Below are 26,529 nucleotides of genomic sequence, written 5' to 3'. Positions count from 1 at the left end.
ACGATGGTTTGTTCTGTTGACTTGAAAAATAATAGAGCTTAAAGGGGCTAATAATTTTGACCCTAAAATGTTTTTAAAAAAATTAAAAACTGCTTTTATTTTAGCTGAAATAAAACAAATAAGACTTTCTCCAGTAGAAAAAATATTATCAGACATACTGTAAAAATTTCTTTGCTCTGTTCAACATAATTTAGGAAATATTTTAAAACGAAAGAAGTTTCAAAGGGGGCTAATAATTCTGACTTGTATATGCTGTATATATGACACACACAAATACATAGAAACAAAACTATACAAAATAATATTGTTACATAAAATATTTAAATTTATATATACAATATATAAAATATAGACACATATTTTATATCTAAACATTTTCCCAAATACTGTATATGCATGCATGTGTGTACTTATATATACATAATAAAAATACACATCAAACACACACATATTATGTCAAAACAAACTTTTATTTTGGATGCAATTTATGGTGATTGATTCTTGCCCTGTACTAATTTTGATTATTGTTTTTAAATAAAATGGATTAAGAATGATTCTTTTTGTATTATTTAAAGATTATATTTAATATATTTGCATTAGTTTATATTTTTATGTTCACTTCAGTTTAGGTTGCTGTGATTGATTTATATTCAGTTTTGTTAAATTTTTTTAAGGTTTGCATTTAGGAATATTTTAACATCAATTTTTTATTTGTTAGCTGCATATAATAATAATTAAATAATAATAATAATATTTTTTTTGTTAAACTTTCTATTGAAGTTTATTAATTAAAATTCCATTATATTTAAATTTAAATACATGTATTTATTCAATTTATCTCAGAATTTAATTGTATATAATAGAAAAATATTTATTATTGATTATTATTATTATTATTATTATTATTATTATTAATATTATTATTATATAATGATAATTAAAATAATAATAATAATAATAATAATAATAATAATAATAATTTTATTTTGTTAAACTTTCTATTGAAGTTTATTAATTACATTTTCATTATATTTAAATTTAAATACATGTATTTATTCAATTTATTTCAGAATTTAATTGTATATAATTGTAAAATATTTATTATTGATTATTATTGTTATTATATTTTAATTGTAATATTATTATTATTATTATTATTATATCATTGTATAATAATGATAATTAAAACAACAATAAATAAATAAATAAAAAAAATAATAATAAATAAATAAATAAATAAATACATACATACATACATACATACATACATACATACATACATACATACATACATACATACATACATACATATATGCATATATTGGTATATCATATTTAATTGTATTTTTTTTATTCTTTTTTTATTCCAATTGTGAAAGTTGTGAAAGTCCTCTTTAAAAAATAAATATAAAAAAAGATAATAAAAAGTATTAGTTTGCTTGTATAAACGAACACATGTAAATAAACAGCCAGTACTGATGCACTATTAATAAGAAGAGCTTCTTTCTGCTCTGCTTGTTAACATCGTCACGTGTGTTTTCTGGAGCGTCGGCTGAGGTTCATCAAGCAGAGAAGAACATAAAGAGTTTTTCTGTGTTTATGACTCGTCTGTTAATCCTCATAAAGGCTTTTCTCAACCATAAAGAGGAAGGAGAGATCAAACCATTTTCCACTTAGAATAGATGAGATTTTCCACATGTACACACACAGATGCTCAGTTTATAAGAGTGTGTTTTATAAGCTCAAAATATTCCTGTAATGTTTTTGTCGTTTTTAAAAGTGTAGAACTTAAGTAATGTAGCAGCATTTTTACACTGCACATGATTTTAGACTGCACATTTTCAAAATATTTTATAATATTTAAGTTTTCATAATAATACTTCCGTTTAATTTTAGTTTCAGCTTGTAATTTTGCTCTGTGCTTTTGTCATTCTTGATTTAGTTTTATTTCAGATGTATTCATTTTGGTACCAATGCAACATTCATTTAATTTCAATTTTGAAATGAGTTATTAAAGCTGTTTTTGAGAAAAATGTAGAAAAAATCTTCTTTCTTTTAAATAAGGCTTTGTAAAAGTATTAATTTCGCAGGAGTATAATAATTTTGACTTCAATTGTGTTTGTAAACTAAAAAATCCTGGTTGCCTTCAATTTTGAAGCTGAATTAAATTAACCTTCTGAGTCATTTGAAGTCATATTATATTAAACTGACTTAAAACAGCTTGCATGGCTCATATAATTAAGTAGGAACATGATTAACTTAGTTTAATAAGTTGCAATTAACTAAAACATATTTTTTCCTGACTTATTGATCATATAATTTTTTTAACACTGTATATGCTGTGATTCTAAATTAATAACTAATAAAAATGTGTAACTTTTTAATTAAATAATCAAATTAAAATGATGTATTTGGTCAAAATTATACTCATTTTCATGATGTGCAATGCAAAGCATGGAAGAAGAAACATTGTGGCATTTGTGAATAATAATTAAACCCATTTCACAGTGTGAATGGATATATAAAAGCACAAATTTATCAGGATGTGTTTAATATTTTCATTCTGACTTCAATTTTATGCTGTATATGCCTAAATAATGACTAATAAAACAAATGACCAACAACTAAATTACCAAAATCATTTTTAATTTAAATAAAATAACAAATCAAGTGAGGTATTTGGGTAAAATTATAGTCATTTTCATCATGTGCAATGCAAAACAAGGAAAAAAAAAGGCATTTGCAATTAATAAATAAACACATTTCACAGTGTAAAAACTCAAATTTACCAGGACGTGTTTAATATACTCATACTAACTTAAATGTTATGCTATATATGCCTAAATTAATGACCAATAAAACTAATGACCAAAAACTAAATGTCTAAAACTGTTTTAAAATTAAATAATAACATTTAAATGAGGTATTTGGGCAAAATTGTTGTCATTTTCATGATGTGCAATGCAAAACGAGAAAAAAAAATTAAGTGGCATTTGCAATTAATAATAAACCAAATTTCGCAGTCTAAATGGATATAAAACAACACAAATTTACCAGGACGAGAGTGTTTATTTAGTTTTTTATCCATAAAGAATTACTGGATTTTAAAAAGTCTGATAAAATGTCTGAGTAAGTTTGAGCGGTTCGTGTTTTTCTCTATGCAGGAATTGCAAAACTTTTCCGCTCTTCAGGTGAGAGAGAGAGAGAGAGAGAGTGTGCGTGCGTGCGCGCGTGTGTGTGTTTGTGTGTGTGTGTGTCTTGTGTGTGTGTGTGCTTCTGCTTTATTTCTGCATCTGCATGTTGTGCTGTGCGCCAATAGGACGCTTATGAGGGATAGAAATGGCAGAAATTAGTCACAAAAGTAGAAATAAAAACGTGTCACTTTGTGTACATAATATAAGTTTAAGCAGAAAATGATTCCGATTAAAATTTGGGTTCAAATAATTCAATATTTAATACATTTTTAATATCAAATTCAAATTAAAGTGAAACATACATTATTATGACTTGGTACTTAAGCAATTGCTAGTAAACTTCACAAGTAAAATCAAAACTTGTTTGCACTTTTCTAAGTGATTAATCTGTTAAAACTTTAGAATTTATAATCACATTGTGATGTCATTAGTGTTCATTTTTCAATTGTTCACTCTAGGAATGATAATTTAGGATTTCCTGTTAGCTACTGATTAAATATGAACATGGAAAATGAAGTTACTTATCAATTTAAGGTTGACTGGATGCTGTGAGATTTACATTTCATGTTTATACAATATATTTTTACAATTTTTTTTTATTTTTGTTTGTTCTCGATTCACTTTTTATAATTTAGTAGTGTTTAATTTTGTACGTTAGTAAATCAGCTAAAACTAAATGGAAAAAAGAAATGTTAAAATTTACCCATACACTACCTAACAAAAGTCTTGTCTTAATCTCAGTTGTAAGAGCAACAAATAATAACTTGACTTCTAGTTGATCATTTGGAAAAGTGGCAGAAGGTGGATTTTTCCCATGAATCATCTGTTGATCTGCATCCAAATCATCACCTATACTGCAGAAGACCTACTGGAACCAGCATGGAGCCAAGATTCTCATAGAAAGCAGTCAAGTCTGGTGAAGAAATTAATGGTTTGGGGTTACATTCAGCATAGGGTGTGCTAGAGATCTGCAACATCAACATCCTGAGGTATTAAGACATTTGTGCTGCCCATTACATTACAAACCACAGGAGAGGGACGATTCTCCAGCAGGATAGCGCTCCTTCTCATACTTCAGCCTCCACATCAAAGCTCCTGAAAGCAAAGAAGGTCAAGCTGCTGCAGGATTGGCCAGCCCAGTCACCAGAGATGAACTATATTGAGTATGTTTGGGGTAAGATGGAGGAGACAGCATTGAAGATGAACACAAAGAGTCTTGATGAACTCTGGGAGTCCTGCAGGAACGCTTTCTTCTTCATTCCAGATGACTTTATTAATCAGTGATGTGAGTCAGTGCAGAGATGTATGGATGCAGTCCTCCAAGCTCATGATGGAGTCAGACACAATATTCATTCTGTCTCCACTGCAGCAGGACTTTATATTCTATACTGGACATTATTTCTGTTCAGTGACTTTAGTCTGAGCAAAATCAGACCTTACTGTCCTAATGAAATAATTCAAAATCAAGCCATGATCATATTTTATTGCGGTCAAATAAAGCGTCATCTAGAGGCCTTTGCCTTTCATAAAAGACACTTCCAAATTATCAATTAGAAGTCAAGTTATTATTTGCTTTTCCTAAAGCTTGGATAGGCAACAAGATGTCTGTCAGGTAGTATATATATATATTCCAGATATTAATTGGATACATTATTTTACATAATATATTTTAAAAATAATTTTATTTAATGTAATTTAAAAATATATAAATTTAGTTCTAATATATATTTATTCCACAATTATATTTTAATGTATTTAGTTTTTTTTATTAAACATAAAATGGAGAAGAGAAATGTTGAAATTTAAATATATTTCTAAAATGTTTTATGTAATAATAAATATTTCTCTATTCAGTTAACACTTATTTAGCGTAATATTTATGTTAAATAACTTCATTTAATGTGAGTTTTCATATTTAGTGCTAATATATATTTATTCCACGTTTATATATTTTTAGTTTTTTAAAATTCACAATTTCATTTGTTAAATCAGTGAAATTAACTTACGAACCCATCTGATCTGCAGTGTTGTCCTGCTTTTTCTGCTGCTCTTTTTCTTTTTTTTTTTGTCTTGTTTTTCTCATGCTCATCATGAAGTTAGTTTGCGCTTCTTCTTTTTTCTGCATGTGGACAGACCGTCAGCGATCATGGTCCGCTTTCACTCTCAGCTGTCCTTCTTCTCCAGGTATTGTCTCTTTCTGCTCACAGATTCTCTTTCTGCAAAATCCATGCTTTATTTTATGCGGTTGTGCAGCTGTTTTCTTTCTTTAATGCCTAAAAGGGTCAGTTCACCCAAATATGAGAATTATCCCATGATTTACTTACCTTTATGACTTTCTGCTTTCAGCCGAATCCAATCAGTTATTTTGAAAATTATTCTTGGCTTTTTCTAGCTAGTGCTCAACATAGAATATCCAAAGCATTGATTTAAGTAATCAACATTGAATATTTGCAGCATTGGTAGTAATCGAAACTGAATATTCGAACCTGATTACTACCAATGCTTCAGAAATTTGGTGCTTATTACTACCAATGCTTCGAATATTCAAAGCTTCAGCTGTAATCAACACCGAATATTCAAAGCTTCAGCTGTAATCAACACCGAATATTCAAAGCTTCAGTGGTGATCACCATCGAATATTCAAAGGATCAGTAGCAATCAGAATTGGATATTCGAAGCTTCAGGTATAATCAACACTGATTGTTCTGAGCTTCTGTAGTAATTAATGGCAAATATTTGAAGCTTTGGTAGTAAACAATGTTGAATATTTGAATCATTGTTGGTAATCAGCATCAAATATTCAAAACATTGGTAGTAATTAACATTTAATATTTAAAGCATTGGTAGTAATAAACATTGAATATTTGAAGCATCGATAGTAAATAATATTGGATATCCGAAGCATTGGTAGTAATCAACATTAAATATTTGAAGCATCGTTAGTAATCAGCATTGAATATTTGGAACAATGTTAGTAATCAGTATTGAATATTCGAAGCATTGGTTGTAACAAGCATCAAATATTTGAAGCATTGTCAGTAATCAGCATTGAATATTCAAAGCATCTGTAGTAATCAGCATTGAATATTTAAAGCTTCAATGATAATCAACATTGAATATTCGAAGCATTAGAATCAGCATTGAATATCTGAAGTGTCGGTTGTAGTCAGCATTGAATATCCCAAGTTTCTGTAGTAATTAGCATTGAATATCTGAAGTGTCGGTAGTAATCAGAAATTAATATTCAAAGTTTTGGTAGTAATCAGCTTTGAATATCCAAAGCATCGGTAGTAATCAGCATTGAATACCCGAAACATCGGTAGTAATCAGCATTGAATATTCGAAGCATCGGTAGTAATCAGCATTGAATATTCGAAGCATCGGTAGTAATCAGCATTGAATATTCGAAGCAACGGTAGTATTCAGCATTGAATAACCAAAGCATCAGTAGTAATCAGCATTGAATATTTGAAGCATCGATAGTAATCAGCATTGAATATTCAAAGTTTTGGTAGTAATCAGCAATTAGTATCCATAACATTAACATAATCATAACATAATCAGCATTGAATAACAGAAGCATCGGTAATAATCCGCATTGAATAACCGAAGCATGGGTAGCAATCAGCATTGAATACCCGAAGCATCGGTAGTTATCAGCATTGAATAGCTGAAGAATCAATAGTAATCAGCATTGAATACCCGAAGCATTGGTAGTAATCAGCATTGAATAACCGAAGCATCAGTAGTAATCAGCATTGAATATCGAAGCTTCGGTAGTAATCAGCATTGAATAAACGAAGCAACGTTAGTAATCAGCAATGAATACCAGAAGCATCGGTAGTAATCAGCATTGAATAACCAAAACATCAGTAGTAATCAGCTTTGAATAGCTTCAGCATCAGTAATATTCAGCATTGAATAGCTGAAGCATCAGTAGTAATCAGCATTGAATATTCGAAGCATTGGTAGTAAACAGCATTGCATAAACAAAGCATCGATAGTAATCAGCATTGAATAAACGAAGCATCAGTAGTAAACAGCATTGAATAAACGAAGCATCGGTAGTAAACAGCATTGAATAAACGAAGCATCGGTAGTAAACAGCATTGAATAAACGAAGCATTGGTAGTAAACAGCATTGAATAAACGAAGCATCGGTAGTAAACAGCATTGAATAAACGAAGCATCAGTAGTAAACAGCATTGAATAAACGAAGCATCAGTAGTAAACAGCATTGAATATTCGAAGCATCGGTAGTAAACAGCATTGAATAAACGAAGCATCAGTAGTAAACAGCATTAAGTATTCAAAGCATCGTTGGTAATTAGCATTGAATACCCACGGATTTGACTGAAAGCAGACATTCATCTAACATCTATGATGCCTCAGGGTGAGTAAGTTGTAGGAAAATGTTTTCTGTTATAATCCCTGTTACCGTATGTGAGTTTGCAGTTCAATGAAGATGCTGTAATCTTCTCTACAGTGAAGAAAAAGCTGGACGGGCCGGACATCTCTCGAAACAACAGTCTGGTGGATGAGCTGGACTTCACCACTGAGGACATTCCTCTGCCTGTGGTTACAGACGCCTCACAGTGAGTTACTCTGTTTTTACTATCCGTTTACCCATCCGTCACATGCATTTTCACTCAGAGAGGCTTTATATGTTTGCGTTTGCTCTGTTGGTGTTGGTTTTAGGATGTTTCTGTGTGTGTACTAGCAGATGCTTTAGAGCTTTCAGCTGCTCTCCGGTCATTTCATTTTTCCATCTGTAACAACTCTCCATCCTCCATTTCTCCAGCTGTGGGATGAAGGAAAGCACATCTTTCTGTCTTTCAGTCTGTTGAGAAGCCCGTTAGTGGCAAAGGAGGAAGAGTCAGTCTCTACTCAGCACCTGAACACTAGCAGGTACTGTTCCCAGATCAGTTCTGACTCAGATTCCCTCCTGATGCCAGTGTCTTTCCCATCAGTTTCTTCCTCTCTGCTGTTGGTTTCCTGTCTGTGTCCTGTATTTATTCCATCTCCTCTTGTTTTGATCTCTATTTATTTTCTTCATCTTGTTTTCATTTCTTCTCATTCTGATTCATGTCTTTGTTCCTTCCACTGTTTTCATTCTTATTCCTTTGTTTCCTTTCAGAGTCTGATCATCTTTTTGTTCAGATTTTTGTCTGTTTTCTGTTTCCTGTCTCTCTTTCTTTTCTTTTCCGTTTATTTCCTGTCTGTTTCTGCTTCCCACTTCTCTCTAGTCAAGATTTTTTTTTTCTGTTTTCTGTCTGTGTTGTGTGTTTTCCACCAGATTTCTTTGGATTCCCATCTCTTTCCTATTTCCTTCCTCTCTGGATCCTGCCTATTTCCTGTCTGTTTCCTGTCTTTATTCCATCTCCTCATTTTGATTTTTCATATTTTCCTGTTGCGTTTTCATTTCTCCTCATTCTGATTTCTTTTCTTCTACTGTTTCCTTTCTTAATCCTTTCTGAGTCTGGTCATTTTCCTGTGGGTTTCCTGTCTCCCCCCTCTCTGTCTCTCTTCCTTTTCTTTCCTTTCTATTTCCTGTCTGTTTGTTTCCCAATTATCTCTAGTCAGTTTTCATGATTTTCTCTGTTTCCTGTCTTAATTCTCTTCCCAATTTGCATCAGTTTCCCATGAATTCCATCTTTCCATCGGTTTCCTATCTGTTATTTTACTCTCTGAATCCAATCATTTTCCTGTTGGTTTCCTGTCTGTTTCCTGTATTTCCCATTTCTTTTTGTTCAGATTCATGTCTGTTTCCTGTTTCTCTTCTGTAGCCCCCCCCCCCCCCCCCATTTAATTTTAATAATTTTCTGTCTGTTTACAGTTTTTCCCATTTCTGTTTCTGTATCAGTTTCCCATTTCTTTGCTCTCATTTCTGCTTCCTGTTTGTTTCTGTTCTGTTTCCCCATCTGATTTTCATCTCTTTCCTGTCTGAATTCCATTGTCTTCCATCAGTTTCCTCTTTCTTCTGTTTATTGTTTCGCATCTGATTCCCGTCTATTTCCTTTCTGTTCCATCAGTTTTTTTCTGTATCCACATCGGTTCCAAAATATTTTCCTGTCCGTTTCCTTTTGGTTTATTTCATCTCCTCTTGTTTTGATATTATTTTTTTCCTGTCTTGTTTTCATTTCTTCTCATTCAGATTTTTGTCTATTTCTATCCCATCATTTTCCTGTCTGCTTCATGTCTTTTCCCCCACTTCTCTCTAGTCTGTTTTCAAGATTTTTCTGTTTTCTGTCTCCTGTTTTCTGTTTCCTATTTGTCCTATTTCCATCTCTTTCATATCTCTTTCCTCTCTGAATCCCATCATTTTCCAGTTGGTTTCCTGCCTTTTCCCATATCTTTTAGTTTAATTCCTCTCTTTTTCCTGTGTCTTTTCTATCACTTTCCTGTCTAATTTTCATTATTCTACTGTCTGCTTCCTGCCTGTTTTTCTATTTCTGTCTGTTTCTGTATGTTTCCCATTGGTTTCCTGTTTCTTTGCTCGCTTATTTCTGCTTCCTGTCTGTTTCTGTTCTCTTTCCTGTCTGTGTCCATCTCTCAATTCCATCAATTTCCTCTTTCTTCTGTGTATTGTTTCCCATCTGATTCCCGTCTATTCCCTTTCTGTTTCCTAACCCTCTGTCCACATCTGTTCCAATATCTGTTTTCCATCTTATTCCAATCTTTCTCCTTTCTGTTTTGTGTCTGAATCGTATCCATTTGCTGTCAGTTTCCTGTCTGATTTTTGAATCGCCTGTCTTTTCTGTTTGTTGCCGGTCTGAATTCAGTTTCCTGTGTGGCTGTTTCCTATTCAGTTCGAGTGTATTTGTACAGCACTTTTTACAATATTGGATGTTGCAAAGCACCTTTACAAAATTGCATTAAAATCAAAATCAGAAAAACTTACGTGCGGTGAACTCGCGTATACATGGCTAATCTGCAGTTACATAATGTAATATATTATCATTTTTAAAAAGCGTATACTCTATTCTGTTGTTTTATTCATTTATTTATTGTTTTATTTTATTTGTTGTGATCGTTTTGAGTCTTTGTAACATTTTGTGTTTTTATGAGAGTGCCTGGTGCATACAGAGAGGAGACGGTGTGTTTCCTACAGGTGGTTTGTCCTACCTACTCACGTGTAGCACACTCAGAAGTTACATGGTATCTTTTCTGTTTCCTCTCTGTTCCTGTCTCTTTTTTTTTGTTGTTGTTCTTCGCGGGCCGTCAATGCCACAAGAATACGAGGAGGATAAATAAACTCCGGATATTGGTGTTTTTGTAGAGAATGAGACGCAGCACTGGTGTGTTTATTTAGCTTGAGCTCAACCTCTGACCTCCGGCAATCCCATCAGCTCTCAGTAGTGAACATTCAGAACACACATTCTTACTAGGGAACATGTAGAACACACTTACTAGTAAATATTCCGGCCATTCCTGCTATTCTTACTACACTGTATTCATGTTTGTCCCAACCCAAATCGATTAAGTTAACCTGATTGTTTCTACAAATTTAAGTGGATTGAACATAAAACAATAAAGTTGTCCCAAAACAATTCTCAAAAATTGTGCTGCTTCAGCTTATTTAAGTAGTTTGAACAAGCAAGAAAAATAAGTTGAGTGAACATTCTCATTAGTGAACATTCAGAACATTATCACTATTAAAAGTCCAGAAGATCACACTTAGTAAAGTTTATTTCTAAAATAACTTTGAGAGGATCACGTGCTTATGATTGACCTTGGCTGGTCCTGCATGCACCAATCAGATGATTCCTTAGTTACTATAAATAACCAGAGTTTCTTACCTCAGTTATCTTTGTCTTGAAGAATACCCAATCTTAAATATATAAACAATAAAATGAAAATAATGGTATTTTGTAATATTTCAATGAACTATAAGGTAGTTAATTATGGTAATAACAATATTAAAAAGTTAACTATTATTATTTTATTACTATTTTTTTTCAAAATAGGATTGAAGATAAAAGTTAAAATATTATCTAGTAAAAACTGATTTTTTTAAATATAATATTTTATTAATATTAATCTATATTATAATTAGAAACCAAGGGAGAAAGTGAGACGCAATAGACCAAACATTATTTTTTCAGATCCTTCTAATGATTCTCTTGATGTGTCCTCATTTTGTATATAAACGATCTGTCCTAAATAGTAGGTGTTATCCCGGATGAGTCCCCGATTATGTTACGGTCCTTACTTAAACAAGAACCATGATTTTAAGAAAACGTAATATACATGAATAAACAACGGCCAAAGTTCTCCACTGAATTATTTATCAACAAAGTAATCAGCAAAACAGTCCCCTCAATATTTTTTAAAATTGATAGTTTTGCTTTTATACAATATACAATCAAATAAAACAAATCTTGTAACATTAATATTAAACTTATTAGTCATGCTACATTAAACAATATTGAATGGAATAAAACATAACAAAACAAAACAACTCTTTTTATATTAATATTGGATTAATTTGCCAAGCTACATTAAATAAATAAATAAACAAATAAATAGATAGATAAATAAATAAATAGATAGATCAATACATAGATAAATAAATAAATAAATAAAACAATTATTGTAGTATTAGTATTGGACTTATTTGTCATATTACAAAAAATGTAAATAAATAAATAAAAACAATTTTTGTAATATTTATATAAGACGTATTTGCCATGCTACAATAAATAAATAAATAAAACAACTCTTTAATATTAGTATTGGACTTATTTTTCATGCTTCATTAAATAAAATAACTTTTGTATTATTAATATTGGGCTTATTTGACATGCATAAATTAAATAAAAAATAAAATAAATTAAATTAAAGTTATTTTATAATAAATAAATAAAACAATGTTTGTAATACTAGTATTAATCTTATTTGTCATGCTACATGCAGTAAAATAAATAAATAAATAAATAAAAACAATTCTTGTAATATTAATACTGACCTTATTTGCCATGCTACATTAAATAAATAAATAAATAAACTACTCTTGGGATAGGTATTTGCCATGCTACAATAAATAAATAAATAAATAAATAAATAAATAAATAAATAAATAAAACAACTCTTTTAATATTAGTATTGGACTTATTTTTCATACTAAATATATAAATAAATAAATAAAATAACTTGTAATATTGATATTGGGCTTATGTGACATACATAAAAAATAAATTAAAAATAAATAAAGGAAATAAAACTATTCTTGTAATATTAATATTGGAGGTATTTGTCATGCTACAATAAATAAATAAATAAATAAATAAATAAATAAATAAATAAATGCATACATACATACATACATACATAATTAATTAAATATTTTTTAATATTATTTTAGAATATAATTCTTTTTATGTATTGCGACTTTGTCACAATACATAAAATTAATGAATTAATTAATTTGTTAATTTTAAAAAGAAATCAAATTTTTAAATATTAATATTGGACTTATTCATCATGCTATTTAAAATAAAATAATAAAATAAACAATATAAAAAAAAAATTAAACCGCTTGTGTAATATTAATATTAGATTTATTTGTCATGCTTAACAAAATAAAAATTTAATTAAATTAAATAAAACAAAACAAAAATTATTATATATATTAAATTAATTATATTAAAATAAAGCCTTAATAAAAACAAAGATTCCTCAACTCTCCTCAGCTCAAGCATTCAGCTCATGTGTGTTATTTTAAAGCTGACGCTCAGAAATGTGTGAATAAACAAGCATCAAAGAGTGGAGTTTCAGGTTTTCCTCTAAAGCATCTGATGGTCGTCCACTGCTGCACCTGTACAAACACCAGCCGAAAACACCTGAGCTGCTGGTCTGAGTCTCATTTGGGTTTGTGTGTGCGCAGACGACAGAAACAGACTCGTGTTTTCATGGGACGCCCTGTTAGTGATGTTGGATTGAGATGAAATGATGACGGAGGCTCAGATTTAAACACAGATGAGCCCAAATACACACACAGATGCTTCTGTATTTCCCTCTATCTGTGTGTGCGTGTTTTTCTTTCCGTAGACACACACACACACACACACACACACACAACCACACACACATACACACACACACACACACACACACACAGCAGGACACACCTGTAAGTGAATGAAGCTTTGTCTTGTTTAGTGAAGCAGAGGCAGTGGGTGGGGCTTGACCATATATGGACTCATTTGGAGGTGGGGCTTAGCAGCAAGCATAATCATTTGGGTTTAGTAATTATATTTTTGTTTTTATTTTTATTATAATTTTATGTGTTAAACTTTTTATATTTATCATGATTGTTCATATTAGATTATATTTTGTTTTAATTTTCTATTTGTTTAAATTTACATTGTATATTTAAATATACTTTATTTAATTTAATAATATTTTTATTGTAGATTTTTGTATAACAATCCTAATTAATATGATTTGATTAATAATAATAATAATAATAGTATTCAATATTATTTGAATAATAATTATAATATTGAATCTGATTTGATTATTATTATTATTATTATTATTAATATTATTAATAATAATAATAATATTTTAACATGTTTTGTTTTAATAATAATAATAACAATAATATTTAATGATTTGAATAATAGAAATAATAATAATAATAATTATTATTATTATTATTATTATTATTAATAATATAATTTGAATACTAATGATATTAAATATTATTTAATTAATTCTAATAATAATATTTTGATTTAATTGATAATATTCAATGATTTGATTAATAATAATAATAATGATTAATATGATTTGATTAATAATAATAATAATATTTATTTTGATTTGATTAATAATAATATTTATTTTGATTTGATTAATAATAATATTTGATATGATTTGATTAATAATAATAATAATAATTCGTATGATTTGATTATTACATTGAATGTATATGTAAATGTTTATTTTATATTGTTATAATTGTGCTATTATATAATCCAATGTTTTTAATGTAGTTTTTTTCTAATTTAGCATCTATGGCATTTCATAGACATCTATATATAGTTCTCTTTAATATTTCTATTTAAAATTGTATATTTGTTCTCACTTTACAATAACAATCTATTTAAAATAGTTACTATTAAAACAATAAACAAACTTTTTTATTTTTTTATTTCATAGTTGATTAAAGTAAACATTCAGGGAAAGAATGTGTCTGGATCTGCTCGCTCACAGAAGATTAGCACACTGATCAAACGAAATGGAAGTGTATTACGCTGAACATGCTGTTTGTGTGTCTCTTTGAGATGTTTTCTGTGCTTCAGATCCTCCATATTCCTCACAGATGTGGAGCTGATGCTGTTTCCCAGCACAGTTTACCCTTGTGTTCAGAGGAATCAATGCTTCATTACACTAAGTGTTATATATATATATATATATATATATATATATATATATATATATATATATATATATATATATATATATATATATATATATATTTAGTTGAAGTCAAAATTATTCGCCCACTTTAAATATTTTTTTCTTCTTTTTTAATTATTTCCCAAATGATGTTTAACAGAGCAAGGACATTTTCACAGTATGTCTGATAATATTTCTTATTCTGGAAAAAAATCATTTTTTGAAAATTTCGGCTAGAATAAAGGCAGTTTTTAATTTTTAAAAAACTATTTTTAGGTCAATATTATTAGCGCTTTTAAGCTATATTTTTTCCTTATAGTCTACAGAACAAACCATCATTATACAATAACTTGCCTAATTACCCTAACCTGATTAGTTAACCTAATTACCCTAGTTAAGCCTTTAAATGTCACTTTAAGCTGCATAGAAGTGTCTTGAAGAATATCTAGTCTAATATTATTTACTGTCATCAAGGCAAAGATAAATTAAATCAATTATTAGAAATGAGTTAATTTTTCTCCCCAAAAGTTTAAAACTCTGTTCTATTGTTTTATTCATATCTTATTGAGTCTTTGTAATATTGTGCTTTACTGTTTTTATGAGAAGTGCCAGGTGCATATGTAGAGAAGACAGTGGGTTCTATTTTAACAATCTAGGCGCAAAGTCTGAAGTGCAGGGCGCAAATGCATTAGGGGATGTCCGAATCCACTTTTGCTATTTTAAGGATGGAAAAATACAATCTGCGCCAGAGCACATGGTCTAACAGGGTTGAGCTTATTCTCTTAATGAGTTTTGGGTGTGTTTTGAAAATAAACCAATCATCTCTCATTCCCTTTAAGAGTCAGTTGCTTCTCGACATGGTGCATTTGCTATTTACATGGTGACTTTGTAAGTGTAAAAACTGAACACTTCACTAGAGAGAAAACAGATTAACAGAACATCTGCAGCACGAGGAAAAAGAACGAGCCTCCTCCATTCAACTTCTTTACTTTCTCTCTTTCATGGAGTAAGGAAACAGTGTTGTACACTCCACTGAAGACACCCATTAGCCAACATATATAATTTTGATTAAGTACAAAGATTTGCTTCAAAACTATTTCTAAATTCAGTTCTAATTTCCAGCAAAGGAATAAATAAACAATAATAAAGAAGTGTACTCAAATAACTGAGTTATTTCCAAAAACACGTCCTGTTCTTATGCTCCATATGGTGATGCAGACGTCTCCAAAACCCCACAGGTGGACAAATCTAAACTTGTGCTTATTAAAACAAATATAAATATGCATATAAAAAATAATACTGCTAATAATAATAACATTATACAAAAGCAAATTGCCATCAATAAACTGAAAAAAGCCCCGAGATGGAGGCGGTGGTTTTTATATTGATGTAAAAATAATATTTTTTGTAATATTTTAATCCTTTTATTCTTTTTCATCTGTAAATATATCCGTAAATGTATTACTGAACATCATGCATGTTTTACGCAATGTGTAAGCGTTTGGACCTGCATAGTCGCATAAATAATGCGCTCCATGCTGGACTTTAGACCTGCTTTCAGCTGATCAATTGTGCAGTCTATTTTAGTTCCTCACAATAGCAATGCGCCAGCAATGTGCCTAACACACCTCTTTTCTAGACCGGAACACCCATGAGTCCACAAAGTGGTGCAAACGGATTTACTATTTAAACAACATGGTGCAAAACAGGAAAATTAGGGTTGCACTTTTATGAATATAGCAACAAATCACACCAAACACGTCTTGCGTCTTATTGCACCGGGTGTATGATTGGGCCCAGGGTGTTTCCGACAGGTGGTTTGTCCCCTTACTCACATGTAGCACACACAGAAGAGTACATTTTGACCTTGTGGGGACATTTTAGAGGGAAACGGCTCTTAAATCACACAGAATGAACTACTTCCAAAATATAAGAATGCAGACAGGGCCGGCGCGTCCATAGAGGTGACCTAGGCGGGCGCCTAGGGCGGCAGTATAAAGAGGGCGGCAGTATAGAGAGGGCGGCATCTGCGACACCTCCCATACCACCCGCGTCCTCAGTTATGTCCGTGAACCTCCCTCACCACCCACGTCCTCAGTTATGTCCGTGACACCTCCCTCACCACCCACGTCCTCAGTTATGTCCGCGACACCTCCCTCACCACCCACGTCCTCAGTTATGTCCGCGACACCTCCCTCACCACCCACGTCCTCAGTTATGTCCGCGACACCTCCCTCACCACCCACGTCCTCAGTTATGTCCGTGACAACTCCCTCACCACCCGCGTCCTCAATTATGTCCGCGACACCTCCCTCACCACCCGCGTCCTCAGATATATTCGCGCATAGGCGATACCTCCATCAGCACCCGCGTGTCCTCAGTTATATCCGCGAATAGGGCAGCAGCATAGAGAGGCCGGCATCCGTGACACCTCCCTCCCTCCCTCCCTCAGCAGCCGCGAGTCCTCAGTTATATCCACGCAAAGGGCGGCAGAAAAGAGGTCCGCGACACCTCACTTCATTTTCATAACCGGTCACTTTCATTTTCACATTGGGGTTGAGGGCGGCGTGACCGTCCTCTGCCTAGAGCGGCAGTTCAGCTTGCTCCGGCCCTGAATGCAGATTGTTTCCTGTGAGGGTTGGGTTTAGCGGGAGGGGTTTAAAAATACAGTCTGTACAGTAAAAACATCCATAAATCTATGGGAAATCCTCATATAAATAGCTGTACAAGTATGTGTGTGTGTGTGTGTGTGCACGCATGTGTGAGGCTCCTCTGGATGTTTCTCGCACCTTATAAGGAAACTCTTAAACCCTTTGAAAAGAAACAATGAAATGAGTTAATCCCAGCAATCCACCGCAGGTTTGTGTGTGTGTTAAACCAGGATCATCAGGCCCTCAGTTTAGTTTTGAGCTCTTTTTATTTGTTAGGGTTTCACCTATGCATTGGATAGGCAGTTGGAGTTAAGATGTCTAGCCTTTTTTAAAAATTAAAACAGGATATTTAATATATAAACATATGAAACTCTATGAAATTTACATTTACATTTAGTCATTTAGCAGACGCTTTTATCCAAAGCGACTTACAAATGAGGACAAGGAAGCAATTTACACAACTATAAGAGCAACAATGAATAAGTGCTGTAGGCAAGTTTTAGGTGTGTAAAGACAGAGTAAGAAGCAAAACATTAGTTTTTTTTTGTAGTTAGTGGAGGAGTCAGAGAGGGAATTGCATATTAGTAAGGAAAGTGGAGACTAAATAGTTGAGTTTTCAGTCTCTTTTTGAAGACAGCGAGTGACTCTGCCGTTCTGATGCAGTTAGGGAGTTCATTCCACCAACTGGGCAGATTGAGCGTGAGCGTTCTGGAAAAGTGTTTTCTTCCCTCTTTGGGATGAAACCACGGGGTGACGTTCATTCACAGAACGCAAGTTTCTGGAGGGCATCTGTGAGAGCAGATAAGAAGGAGCAAAGCCAGATGTCGCTTTGTGAGCAAACATCAGAGCTTTGAATTTGATGCGAGCTGAAACTGGCAGCCAGTGCAAACGGATGAGTAGCATGTGCTCTTTTAGGTTCATTAAAGACCACTCGTGCTGCTGTGTTCTAAAGCATCTGAAGAGGTTTGATAGAACCTAAAGACATATAATAGGATATGGATGCCGCAGGGTCACCTCACAGCAAGAAGGTCACTGGTTCCAATCCCGACTGTTGGCATTTCTATGTGGAGTTTGCATGTACTTGTTTCCTCCGGGTGCTCCGGTTTCCCCCACAGTCCAAACATATGTGGTATAGAGGAATTGATGAACTACATTGGCCGTAGTGTATGAGTGTAAATGAGTGTGTATGGGTGTTTCCTAGTACTGGGTTGCAGCTGGAACGGCATCCGCTGTGTAAGACAGATACTAGAATAGTTGCCGGTTCATTCCTCATATTCACCCCTGATGAATAAAGGGACTCATCTGAAGGAAAATGAATTTAAATTTCACTGGTAAACGATATAACTAAATTATATGTGCATCTGTTTATTTTTAACTAACTTCAGTATTCTTAATTGGAGAAATTTTTTTTTATTTAATTTTTTTTATTAATATATTTATTGCATTGCATTGCACAACATTACAGCAGATGTTACAGCATCTCAAGTTTTTTTTTTTTTTGCAAAAACGAAATAAACAAATTAAATATCACACACATAAAAACAAGTAAAAAATTAAAAACAATAAAAAATATCTGTAATAGAATAAAATAAAATAGTTAAGAGAGGAAAAAAAAAAAACAACTGAAAATTTAACCCCTGAAACCCACCCCACCCCTTGGACTGAAGCTTATGCAGTACTGTTGGTGTGACCTTCACCATTTGGATTTTTAATCTACGCTTTCAAGATAGTGAGAGAATTTTATTAAATAATAGTTAATAATTATTCCTTATTATTTATTAATTAGAGTCTTTAAACTGAAATGTAAAGTGGTGACTCAAACTTGAAAACTTGCTGCTCAAGTCCAGTATCCTTTAGCGAAGTCATTAACGAATGAGTAAATGCAGCTCAAAGAGTCTGAGTCACAGTGAGATGAAAACGTCTAAAAATAAACGCAATGAAGTCATCGGTCAGCGCTGACATCATTTCCTTCGGCGGATCATGAAGGATCTTATTAGCTGCTCTGGTAAATCAGAGTTCATCCGGAGAACGCCAAGAAAAACAAAAGATCAGAAGAGATTGTGTTTGTTTTTGCTATAGGCGCAGTATGAAACACACACACACACACACACACACACACACACACACATACACACCCACACACACACACTGAAACATGTTTCCATCTGTCTAGTGATGTTTCATGTATAACGGTTGGTCAGTTAGTAATTAACCATGCGAAGCCTGAAATATTAAACAATTATTATGATATTTTTTTCAATCTCAAAAGCTCAATGATCATATTAGGTAGTCTTGAAAAAGAAAAAAAAGTAACATTTAATAATAATAAACAATTTATAAAACCATCAAAAGCTCACCTGAAAAAATGACTAATAACATCACTTGCTTTTTGAAAAATCTGTATAGTGTTTTGAAGTTTTTACATTAGTTTTTTGCACATTTGAATTGTTTTTGGCAATCTGTATCTTTTAATTTGATGTTTCTTCCTTGCTGTTAAGTTGTTGTTTTGTTTGTTTTAGTTTTATTTTTTAGGCTAAATCAGTTCTGAAGTACATTTTTTTCTACATTTACTTTTTAAGTTGACGCGTCGTAGGATGTGTATCTGAAACGTACAGGACAACGTAGTGGATTTGTCATCTGAAACAGACAACAAAATGAACGCATTTCAGATTCGCAAAAATGTAGACAGCGCCCTCTAGTGGGTGTGTCATCTGAAACCTACAACAAAATGTACTATAAATAACGTATTTCAGATTCTAGTGGGTTTGTCATCTGAAATGTCAACAAAACGTACTATAAATACAATAATTCAGATTCATTCAATTGTAAACTGTGTCCTCTAGTGAATTTGACAACCTTAACGCATTTCAGATTCATAGCAATGTAAACAGTGCCCTCTAGTGGATTTGTCATCTGAAACCTACTACAAAACGTACTATAAATAACATATTTCTGATTCGTAAAAATGTAGACTGCACACCTCTTGTGGATTTGTCATCTGAAACGTACAACAAAACGTACTATAAGTAACGTATTTCTGATTCTGAAAAATGTAGACAGCACCCTCTAGTGGATTTGCCATCTAAAATGTATAGCAAGAGTAAGGCATTTCAGATTCATAAAAATGTAAACAGCGCCCTCTAGTGGATTTGTCATCTGAAACGTACAACAATGCATGCTATAAGTAACGTATTTCTGATTCGGAAAAATGTAGACTGCACACCTCTTGTGGATTTGCCATCTGAAACGTACAACAAAGGCTACTATAAGTAACGTATTTCTTATTCGTAAAAATGTAAACTGCGCACCTCTAGTGGATTTGTCATCTGAAACGCACAACAAAACGTACTATAAGTAACGTATTTCTGATTCAGAAAAATGTAGACAGCACCCTCTAGTGGATTTGCCATCTAAAATGTATAGCAAGAGTAAGGCATTTCAGATTCATAAAAATGTAAACAGCGCCCTCTAGTGGATTTGTCATCTGAAACGTACAACAAAGCATGCTTTATGTAACGTATTTCTGATTAGGAAAAATGTAGACTGCACACCTCTTGTGGATTTGCCATCTGAAACGTACAACAAAGGGTACTATAAGTAACGAATTTCTTATTCGTAAAAATGTAAACTGCGCACCTCTAGTGGATTTGTCGTCTGAAACGCACAACAGAACGTACTATAAGTAATATATTTCTGATTCGGAAAAATGTAGACAGCACCCTCTAGTGGATTTGCCATCTAAAATGTATAGCAAGAGTAAGGAATTTCAGATTCATAAAAATGTAAACAGCGCCCTCTAGTGGATTTGTCATCTGAAACGTACAACAAAGCATGCTATAAGTAACGTATTTCTGATTCGGAAAAATGTAGACTGCACACCTCTTGTGGATTTGCCATCTGAAACGTACAACAAAGGGTACTATAAGTAACGTATTTCTGATTCGTAAAAATGTAAACTGCGCATCTCTAGTGGATTTGTCATCTGAAACGCACAACAAAACGTACTATAAGTAATATATTTCTGATTCGGAAAAATGTAGACAGCACCCTCTTGTGGATTTGTCATCTGAAATGTATAGCTAGAGTAAGGCATTTCAGATTATTAAAAATTGTAAACTGTTGTCTAGTGGATTTGTCATCCGAAACGTATATAAGTAACATATTTCTGATTCGTAAAAATGTAGACAGCGCCCTCTAGTGGATTTGTCAGCTAAAACGTGCAATGAAATGTACTCAAAGCAATGCATATATAGAATCACAGACTTTATAGGGTTAAAAGTGGAATTGATCATGATGCTTTTTTTCTTTTCGTCGTCTTGTTAGAAATGATTGTCAGCCATTTGCAGCACTAAAACAACAGCGATCTGCTTAGTGCTCAAATCCCTTTCCTTAAACTAAAGGGTCTCAGACTTGCTCCACGTGTCTGGAGGTTTTTCTGCTGACCTTTCTAACCCAGTAATTGGTAGCTGTGGACGGAAAGACGGTATTTTGTCGGGTCAGGTGTATGCTTGTGTTCCTCTCAGACAGCTGGCATTAGCATCCAGCTAGGTGTTTAACGCTAAATAAACAAAAACCACACACACTCTAACAGATGTCTTGGTGTATTTGCTGCGTGTTTACACATCTTATTTAGATTAGATGTAGATTTGCTTTGGAAATGAGGCTTTGAGGTCTGTTCGGTGTGTTGTTGTGTGGTGTTTATATACAGACAAAAATATTTATCAGATATATAGATTTATTTATCACCATCTTCCAGCAGGTTGCGCTGTGGCTTTACTGCATCTCATCATGACTTATACGTGTGTGTATAAATATTATAGTGTGTGTGTGTGTGCGTGTGTGTGTGTGTGTGTGTACTTGTTTATTTTCCTTGTAATTGTTTTGATTAAATGAGTTGAGGAAAATCTTAGTAATTTTTATGTTTACATGTAGTTATTCTATTGTGTTTATTTCAAAGTATTGTTGTTATAAATCTTATTATATATTATTTCAATGTATTTTTTATTAGTTTATATCTAATAAATATAATAATTTATTTCATATTTATAAAAAATAATATTTCAAAAACTGTATGTAATATTTACAATGTTTTATCTAATATTTGTAATATATAAAATGTTTTATAATAATTTATCTAATGTTTATAATAATTGAATATTTCTAATAATTTATATAATATTTATAAAAATGTATATAATATTTGCATTATTTATCGATTATTTATAAAAATGTTCTAATATTTCTAATAATTTATTTAATATTTACAATAATTTATCTAATATTTATAATAATTGATCTAACATTTCTAATAATTTATTTAATATTTACAATAATTTATTTAATATTTATAATAATTTATCTAATATTTAAAATAATTTATCTAATATTTATAAAAAATTATATTTATATTCATTTATCTAATATTTACAATAATTTATCTAATATTTATAATAATTTATATAATTTTTAAAATAATTTATCTAATATTTATAATTATTTGTTTAATATTCATAATATATTTTTAAATTTGTATAATAATTGATCTAAAATTTTTAATAATTTATTTAATATTTCTAATAATTTATCCAATATTTATAATAATTTATCTAATATTTGTAATAATTTATTTAATATTTATAATAATTTATCTTATATTTACAATATTTTATCTAATATTATAATTTATGTAATATTTATAATAATTTATTAAATATGTATAATAAATTTTCATATTTACAATAATTTATCTAATATGTGTAATAATTTATTTAATATTTATGATAATTTGTCTTATATATACAATAATGATTCTAATATCTATAATAATTTATCTAATATTTATATTAATTTATAAATTTTCATAGTTTTTATAATTATATATATTTTTACACTTATTTAATTATTATTTAATATAAACTTATTACTTTACATTGGTTATATTTATTAACTATTAATTTTATTATAGGCTAAATAATATGGAAGCCACTGAATAAACAATTTAAAAAATATATATTTGAGTTTTTAAAGATATTTAAAAACAAATATATTGTAATAATATAATTAATACATTTTCATTATTTTATAATTTTTATATTACATTTATTATATTTTGTTTAACTTTTATATACTTTTTAATAGTTTTTCTATAAGTAATACAAGAATTTAAGTTCACTAATTCTTTAAATAGACATTTAAACTCATGAAGTTTTAGTTTGATTTAGGCAACGCCTGGGGAAAATATGCCCTTATAGTACAACTAACACACACACGCACATATAATTACTTCACCAGTGTTTATGCCAGTGAGATTTCAACTTTCCACCCTTCGACACGGGAAACACCTAAGAGAAAGTGGAAATGTCAGTGTCACTGTGCTTTCCAGGCCTGACAGAGAGTGTTGGAGGAGCCAGCTGTGTGTGTGTGTGTGTGTGTGTCTCCCCCTCTCGCTCCACTTCTCTGGCACACGGAATTCATTACTCCTCTGTTTGCAAGTTATTCCGCTCGGATGGGAACTGCTGTAGTCGCTCGTCCCCTCGGACAATGAAACTGTGTGAAATTGCACAATAACCCTGCCATTGGAAACATGTTGGGTTTTTTTATTGGGTGGATTTTGTGGTGTCAGGAATTGTTTCTCTTCCTCTCCTCATAACCAGAGACCGTTTTCTGTTGTAGCTTGTTTTTAAACCGCGTACTTCACATCAAAAACATAACCTAGGTGTCGAATGCACATTTAGTAAACATCTGCACATTGTTAGTTTTTCATATTTCGTCATTCATGTTTTATTTATTCGTTTATTTTTGCTTTTGAATTGGGTTAAGAGTCCTTCATCTTCCCTTTAACAACTTCTGATGTTTAAAAGTTGGAAAAAAGTGACTTTTATTGACATTTTCAACTCTCACCGGCCACTTTATTAGGTACACCTTACTAGTACCGGACCCCTTTTGCCTTCAGAGCTGCCTTTATCCTTTGTGGCATAGATTCAACAAGCTATTGGAAATATTCATGCACATCCATGATGCCAATCTCCCGTTCCACCACATCCCAAAGGTGCTCTATTGGATTGAGCTCTGGTGACTGTGGAGGCCATTTGAGTACAGTGAACTGATTGTCATGTTCAAGAAAGCAGTCTGAGAGGACTCACGCTTTATGACATGGTGCGTTATCCTGCTGGAAGTAGCCATCAGAAGATGACTGTGGTTATAAAGGGATGGACATGGTCAGCAACAATACTCAGGTAGGCTGTGGTGTTGACACGATGCTCAGGTGGTACTAAAAGTGTGCCAAGAAAACAACTTCCACACCATTACACCACCACCACCAGCCTGAACCGTTGAATGCAGGATGGATCCATGCTTTCATGTTGTTAAGGCCAAATTCTGACCCGACCATCTGAATGTGTCAGCAGAAATGGAGACTCATCAGAGCAGGCAACGTTTCTCCAATCTTCTTTTGTCCAGTTTTGGTGAGTCTGTGTGAATTGTAGCCTCAGTTTCCTGTTCTTAGCTGACAGGAGCGGCACCCGGTGTGCTCTTCTGCTGCTGTAGCCCATCCGCCTCAAGGTTGGACGTGTTGTGTGTTCAGAGATGCTCTTCTGCAGACCTCGGTTGTAACGAGTGCTTATTTGAGTTACTGTTGACTTTCTATCAGCTGGAACCAGTCTGGCCATTCTCCTCTGACCTCATCAACAAGGCATTTGTGCCCACAGAACTGCCGCTCACTGGATATTTCCTCTTTGTTAGGCCATTCTCTGTAAACCCTAGAGATGGTTGTGCGTGAAAATCCCAGTAGATCAGCAGTTTCTGAAATACTCAAACATAGCAGCAACAACCATGCCACATTCAAAGTCTCTTAAATCCTCTTTCTCCCCCATTCTGATGCTCGGTTTGAACTGCAGCAGATCGTCTCGATCATGTCAGTCATTTGAATCAAAGAATTCATCTGAATTATTGTTTTGAACTAATGAATCATTTCCCCCTGCACTGCTGTTATGTTGGGAATCTGAATAGTCCTCGTGGCTGTCAGCAGCATCTTATCATCCAACTTTAGCTTTTCTTCTTGGTTTTAATCCAGATGTCACTCTTTAAACCCATCTGTCGTTCTCTCCGTATATTCCTCAGTGTTTATAGACTGACAGGAGCGAAAGCGCAGATGTGAACATGCTGTGTGACCAAACTCTTGGCGCTCATATGCACACTTAACAGAGATTTGCTTAAAGCAGACAAAACCATCATTTAGAGGATTCACCTATAGCTGTTTGCATAGCTGCGCTCTTTTTCTTTTTTTCCTCTTCTCTGTGTGTGTTTGTGTGTGTATGGATGTTCCGGGCATTAAAATGAGTAGTTTGTGAAGGCCTGGCCTGGGTAATTGGCACCGTGTGTTGGATGAAGGTCGTCTGAAGACCCACTCAGAATCCCAAGTAGGGACAGGAATCGTCAGCAACTGAGTCTTTCTGCTTCTGGTTTGGGTCGAACATGTCGATTCACTAGTGATGCAGGACAACTTCAGCTTATGGAGAAACCGTGTGGGAGGGGCAGAATATTCAAATGAGATACTCATGAATATTAAAGAGAGTGTTCATCATACACACACTCATGTCATTCTAAACCTGTTAGACTTTTTCTCTTTAACACTTTAATTTGCTGATTTGTTTGTGTAAGTATATAATGTACACTCAAATAATGATTTTTTAAAAATTTTGTCATGGTAGTGCAGTGGCTAGCATGATCACCTCGCAGCAAGAAGGTCGCTGCTGCGTCAGTTGGCATTTCTGTGTGGAGTTTGCATGTTCTCCCCGTGTTGGCGTGGGTTTCCTCCGGGTGCTTCGGTTGCACAGTCCAAACACATGCGCTATAGGGGAATTGATTTAGCTTAATTTGCCGTAGTGTAAGTGTGTGTGTGGGTGTTTCCCAGTGATGGGTTGCGGCTGGAAGGGCATGAGCTGCGTAAAACATATGCTGGATAAGTTGGTGGTTCATTCCGCTGTGGCAACCTCCGATTAATAAAGGGACTAAGACGAAAATAAAAGGAATGTATCAATGAGGTTTATAAAAAATTTCTTGAGTTTGTTTTGGGGTTAACTTAATTGTTTTACATTTGATCTACTTAAAGTGTTAAAAACAATAAAGGTAACTTGATCGATTTGTGTTGGGACAACTTAAAGAAATTGTGTGGAACCCAGCATTTTTTTTTTACAGTTTATAAAATATAAATGGAAAGAATTATTATTAGTTGTTATCTAGTCCATTAGTTATTTTAGAATTAAAAAATGTAATCCGCC

At 32.4% G+C, this 26,529-nt stretch overlaps 1 protein-coding gene across 47 annotated transcripts in view; it reads left to right on the top strand.

Moving 5' to 3' along the window:
• kcnq1.2 (potassium voltage-gated channel, KQT-like subfamily, member 1.2) overlaps positions 1-26,529 on the top strand; it is a 234,843-nt gene that overhangs the window by 88,094 nt on the left and 120,220 nt on the right. For 10 of the 47 annotated variants that reach the window (XM_073942557.1, XM_073942537.1, XM_073942539.1 and 7 more), the window contains 2 exons: positions 5,328-5,378; positions 7,681-7,789. In XM_073942557.1, the coding sequence (XP_073798658.1) occupies positions 5,328-5,378; positions 7,681-7,789 (160 nt within the window). Of the gene's footprint in view, positions 1-3,164; positions 3,192-5,327; positions 5,379-7,680; positions 7,790-7,995; positions 8,103-26,529 lie in introns of all 47 variants that reach the window. The other 37 variants (XM_073942555.1, XM_073942527.1, XM_073942529.1 and 34 more) reach the window with 10 other exon arrangements.

The sequence above is a fragment of the Danio rerio genome, chromosome 25 (assembly GCF_049306965.1).
Source record: "Danio rerio strain Tuebingen ecotype United States chromosome 25, GRCz12tu, whole genome shotgun sequence".
Classification (NCBI taxonomy): domain Eukaryota; kingdom Metazoa; phylum Chordata; class Actinopteri; order Cypriniformes; family Danionidae; genus Danio; species Danio rerio.
Note: the sequence above shows the minus strand (reverse complement) of the source record. Positions and strands in the feature narration are given on the sequence as shown.